Below are 5,834 nucleotides of genomic sequence, written 5' to 3' on the forward strand. Positions count from 1 at the left end.
TAAAGAGAGAGAGACAGAAAGAGAGAGAGACAGACAGAAAGAGAGAGAGACAGACAGAAAGAGAGAGAGACAGACAGAAAGAGAGAGAGACAGACAGAAAGAGAGAGAGTGACAGAAATAGACAGAGAAAGAGAGGGAGACAGATCCCAGGGGAAACTTTTAAATATACAACAGCATGGGAGATCAATGAAAAGCTATCTTTCTCCTCGAGCTGCTTCATTGACCGGACAGGAGTTGGGATAATCTTGTCCCTCGATAATAATCCCTTCTCTCGTTTGCTAGTGGACAGGAAGGAGAGGAATTGTCAGGAATGAATCCCGGCTCAGTCAGTGGGGGAAATACAACTGGAACAGCAAAGGAAATAGGTAAAGGGGAGGCGGATACCAGGCAAATCCGACTGCTTTAAAACTTCACATTATGCCTACAATACACATCACTTGGGGCGGCGGAGGGTAGGTTACTTAATGAGGACCGTTCTTAGTGACATGAGTGCAAGAGGATCAAAGCCTAGCAGCTGTACGGCGCGGCTACCTCGGACTGTTCATAACTGCTGTATTCCTGCTTCCCGTACTCTTCACTTCCATCACATTCGTATTCCCGGTCATAGGACCTGTAATCCATATCTCTGTAGTCATGATCCCGCCGGTCCCGCGATTCCCGATGCTCATCTTTATTGCGTTCGCTCCCGTAGCGTCCCGTTCGCTCGCCCCGGCTCGCACTGCAACAAGAAGCATTGGCACCAAAATTAAGGCGCAGCAAAGAAACAGCCCCTCCACTAGGGAGCGGCCGGGAAGGTGCCCCAACCCACCAACCACCGACCCCCGCCCTTCCATTTCCCTCAGTCCCCGTGCCGTCAATTAGCCGCTTCCCCCAACCCACGGCAAATTTTCTCCCCTCCTCTCCCGACAGCGCCTACCCGCATCAGGTCGATTCCAGGTGAGATGACCGCCCTCTGGCCTCTCGCCCGAGTCATTGGGCTTCACACGCGAGCACAGACGGTGAGTGCGGGGAGACGCGCGCTGAAACACAGCAGCAGGAGGAGGCCATTCAATCAGATCGTGGCTGCTCTGTATCTTAACTCCATCTCCCGCTTCCTTTCCGTCACCCATAAATCCCCCTTACCCAGCAAAACTTTGAAGGAGCAGAGAGAGGAGGGTTCATCCGTCACACCCATAACGGTGTGCACTCAGTCACGGGGACAACCGACGAGCAGCACGTACACATTCCATCATGACAACCCATTTGCAGTGTTGCAAAAGACGTAACAGTAAGCGGGGACAATGAGTTGAACAGGACGTGGAGCAAAGGCAGGCAAGCCTGGTTACATTACCGTTTGTCATATTCCATCTCCACTTTCCAGACGGTGTGCAAGCAGAGTCAGAAATCTTCAGATGCAGACCAGCTGTCTCTCTCTCTCTCTCTCTCTCACTGTTTCCTGCCACTTCTCCTGGAATGCAAAGCAAATCCTGGTAATTCTCACTGACATATCCATCCACCCGGCACAGTAAACAAAAACCCACCCACAACTCAGCATATGGTGCAAAGGCATACACAACCCCATCCAACAGCATTGGGCGGGGGAAGGGGGGAAAAGAGAGGAGGAAGGAGTGGTGGAAGGGGAGAGGAAGCGGAGGAAGGAGCGTGGGGTAAGAGCGGGGAGGAGCAGCAGGGACGAGGGGGTACTGGACTGAGATGATTCCTGCTATTCCTCTTCCTAGCCCTGGTGATAGGATCATCTATTGGACCTGTCCTGCTGCCCAGCCATGAATGACCATACGCAGCGCACACGGGGGGATGCAACTATTTACTCTGATCGTGGGTTGTGTAATCAGGAATCAGAGAGACAATGATATAACCCGTATATTCGGTAGAAAATTTCCTTCAATATTGGCACTGAGAGAATGTCACAAAGCATAAATATCTCGGCGGTGGGGGGGGTGCAAGGAAACACAGTCGTCTCGCAATTACACAGCTTGGAGGAGCGCTGAGAGCAATGGGAAGATTGCCAAGTGATTGTCAGCCAACAGACCACAGGCAGGCAAACTCAGCAACAAGAAGCCAGCTTCCACCCTCTCCTAAAACAGCTGCTTCTCGAAGAAACATTATTAAATGTTCTTTCTCACATCCCCCTCTGCATCTCTTGCTCATCTTGATCCTGCACTGCGGGGTCTTTTACATCCAGCTCAACAGGCAAGTGGAAGAGGAGGTCTCAGTGTCCCCTGGAGGGGGTACGGGAGGGGGGGGAACGGAGGGTAGGAGGAAAAAGTGGCAGCCGAACTACTGAAAACAGTGGGAATTGTTTTTTTTTGTAAAAATCACCTGCAAAATAATTAAACAGTCAATGTTTTGAAGCTGACAATTCCCCTGGGAAGGAGAGGCACGGGCAAACAATGCACAGGTCAGTAGCTGTTTTGTTAAAAACAATAAAGAATAGATGATATGGATCCTGCAGCCTTCCAGTGCAAGGTGTCGAGGATATTTATATTATATATCTGCTCCTGATTGGTTTGGCCAATCGCACGACTTCCTTTTCAGGGCGCCGTGCTGTCGGAGGGGCAGTGCCGGGGGGGGGGGGGGCGCCGCGCTGTAGGAGGGGCAGTGCCAGGGGGGGGGGGCCGCGCTGTCGGAGGGGCAGTGCCGGGGGGGGGGCCGCACTGTCGGAGGGGCAGTGCGGGGGGGGGGGGGGCCACATGTCGGAGGGGCAGTGCCAGGGGGGCGCCGCACTGTCGGAGGGGCAGTGCCGGGGGGCCGTGCTGTTGGAGGGGCAGCGCCGGGGGGGGCGCCGCATGTCGGAGGGGCAGTGCCGGGGGGGCGCCGCACTGTCGGAGGGGCAGTGCCGGGGGGCGGGCGCCATGCTGTTGGAAGGGCAGCGCCGGGGGGGGGCACTGCATGTCGGAGGGGCAGTGCCAGGGGGGCGCCGCTCTGTCGGAGGGACAGTGCTGGGGGGGACGCCGCGCTGTCGGAGGTGTAGTGCCGAGGGTGCGCCACGCTGTCAGAGGGACAGTGCTGGGGGGGGGGGGGGGGGGGGGGGGGGGGGGGTGGTGGGGGGAAACGCCGCGCTGTCGGAGGAACAGTGCCGAGGGGGGCACCGTACTGTCGGAGGGGCAGTGCCGGGGGGCGGGCGCCGTGCTGTTGGAGGGGCAGCGCCAGGGGGGGGGCGCTGCATGTCGGAGGGGCAGTGCCAGGGGGGCGCCGCTCTGTCGGAGGGACAGTGCTGGGGGGGACGCCGCGCTGTCGGAGGTGCAGTGCCGAGGGGGGCGCCGCGCTGTCAGAGGGACAGTGCTGGGGGGGGGGGGGGGGGGGGGAGGGGGGTTGGGGGGAAACGCCGCGCTGTCGGAGGTGCAGTGCCGAGGGGGCGCCGCGCTGTCAGAGGGACAGTGCTGGGGAGGGGGGGTGGTGGGGGAAACGCCGCGCTGTCGGAGGAGCAGTGCCGAGGGGGCACCGTGCTGTCGGAGGAGCAGTGCTGAGGGGGCGCCGCGCTGTCAGAGGGACAGTGCTGGGGGGGGGGGGTGGTGGGGGGAAACGCCGCGCTGTCGGAGGAGCAGTGCCGAGGGGGCGCCGCGCTGTCAGAGTGACAGTGCCGGGGGGGGGGGGGGGGGGGGGGCACTGTCGGACTTTGAGGCAAAATTAAGATGCTCCTTAACCATGCACAATTAAAAGAAATTGTACACCAATTCCTTACTGTGAATAAAGTCCCACCTTGCACACACATTTACATTCTGCTCTTGTCCCAATTAGTTCCTCTGCTCCACTTTCAGCCCTCCCTCCTCTGGAACAAGGGGGACAGGAAGATCCCACCCTCCGCCCACCCCTCCCAACTCAGACGGCAAAGCCAGCCTGCGTCTTTAAATCCGTCGCCGTCTCCTCGCCTCAGCTTCGGAGGGTTTGAGCCCCATTCCAGGGACCCGAGGAGCAGAAGGGCCAGCCTGGAGCTGCTGGGCCGAATGGCCTGTTCCTTTGCCGCGAATTCTCTCCAATACCTCCTGCCCCTGCCAGCCCTTCCGAACAAAGGGTGGGGGGGGGGGGGGGGGGGAGATAGGATACATCGCCCACTGCGGGGGAATGGGGGGGGGAAGAGTGGCCCTTCGGCCCCTCGTACCCCTGCCAGCCCATTTGAACCAAATCTCAAATTCGCCCTGCAGAATTTACCACCCCAATTTTTTTTTTTACTGTTCACAATCTACAGCTAATCCAAAGACGGGGCAGCTCGTCACCCTGACTCTCCCAGACATTAAAAAAAACAATAAAAAAAGAACATATTTTCAGACTCCCCTCACTTAAATGCTGCATATGTGTGGAGATTTTATATATATATATATATATATATACATGCGACCCATTTCCAATTTCTCCACGAATAACATTGTAAATCCAGATTCACATCCCCCCAGCTGTTTGTGGCTCACCTGCAACCAAGTCTTACTTCAAATGGCTGCGGCCATTGCCTCGGGATCAACTTAAGGCCGCAAAAAAAGGGAGGAAAATAAATGTTCAGGACGGGGTCAAATGGCGAAATCATATAAAAGGAGCGGGGGGATGCTTTTCGAATAAAATATTGACTGTTTCTCCCGTTTTTTTTGTCGTTTTCTTTCACAAACCCCCCCCTCCCCCCCCCGCGCAAGCAGGCACAAAATGGCGGCCGCAATCCCGTCGAAGACAAAACAACTTCCCTCCCTCCCTCTTCCCGGGCCTCGACACGCCGACCTCCCATTGGCCCACCCCCAGGCCTTCGCTCCCGCCCCACAACCCCGGCGCGCCCATTGGCCCGGCCGCCCGTCGCTCAGGCAGGCGTCAGCGCGCAGGACGGACACCGCCTCCTCCATTTTCTCCCCCCCCCCACCACCCACCCACACCGCCTCATTTGAATAGGCCCCGCCCCCTCATTTGAATAGGCCCCCGCCCCCTGCCCGAATGAAGGCGGCCCCGCTCTCGCCCTTGGCCGGAGTATTTATGAATGAAGCTGCTGGGAAGAAGAGACGCGCCCCACCCCTCCTCCCCCGGCAACGCCCAGATCATTTGGCAGGATGCCTCATCTTTCAACAAGCGTTGAGAGAGGGGTGGGGGGTGGGGGGGCCTTGGCTGGTGGCACCCTCCCCGCATGCCCGGAGTCTCGCCGCCTCCGCCCGCTGCCCTCCAGGCGGCTGCAGAGGGGGAGAAAAAGAGACCCTCGCCCACCTCCTTCTGGGATGTGCCTTTGCAAAGCAGGTGTGGAAAGAGCTGCAGTGGTTTTGTTGGTCGAGGTCCATCCTGAGCAGCTCCGTAACTTGGGACGCTCACCGCGAGAAACAGCAACTGCCGCTGGAGGGACCATCGACTCGGCGAAAGACGTTCCTCGTTCTACCGAAACTTGCTGGCCTCCCAGCGCAAAGAGTCTCGCCCGCGACCGAGTGTTGCAGGCTGGCACGTGCCACGGACTACGTGCTGAGGGGCGCACGAAAGCTGGAGGCAGCCACCGCAAAGGCTCAGTGGGGAAAGGGCACGGTGCAGGGTCCTCAGACCGTAGTAGACCGAGGGTCTGGAAACGAGTGTAAAAACCCCCTCGGACTGTATGCACCACATATACAGCGCGTATAAAATGCAACTGCAACAAGGCAAAATGCAACTCATGTTCTATATCGAAGGAATCTGATCCATCATGTCAAATTTGAACTACTTTGAATTGTTTTTTTTTTACAAATCTTCATGAATAAAGTATATTTTGGGGGAAAGTTACTGCCCAGATAATCAGTCTTTCGCGATGTTGGTTGTGGCATAACAGTCGAGTCCAGGACACCAGGGGAGAACAATACCGTGCACCACCCCTCTTCTTCCAATAGCAGCTGCGGGATCTTTGA

General features: G+C 57.4%; 1 protein-coding gene across 9 annotated transcripts in view; it reads right to left on the minus strand.

Moving 5' to 3' along the window:
• The window catches only part of LOC137358301 (RNA-binding protein 10-like), a 53,405-nt gene extending 51,958 nt beyond the window's left edge, over positions 1-1,447 (minus strand). For all 9 annotated transcript variants that reach the window (XR_010971206.1, XR_010971207.1, XR_010971210.1 and 6 more), the window contains exons 1-2: positions 1,331-1,447; positions 532-718 (exon numbers count right to left, since the gene is read on the minus strand). Coding sequence is in view for 3 of the 9 variants with exons in the window: in XM_068024232.1 (XP_067880333.1) it covers positions 532-718; positions 1,331-1,347 (204 nt within the window). In the remaining 6 variants the exon portion in view is untranslated. The remainder of the gene's footprint in view (positions 1-531; positions 719-1,330) is intronic.
• Between the last annotated feature and the right edge of the window lie 4,387 nt (positions 1,448-5,834).

This window comes from Heterodontus francisci, chromosome 49, assembly GCF_036365525.1.
Source record: "Heterodontus francisci isolate sHetFra1 chromosome 49, sHetFra1.hap1, whole genome shotgun sequence".
Classification (NCBI taxonomy): Eukaryota; Metazoa; Chordata; class Chondrichthyes; order Heterodontiformes; family Heterodontidae; genus Heterodontus; species Heterodontus francisci.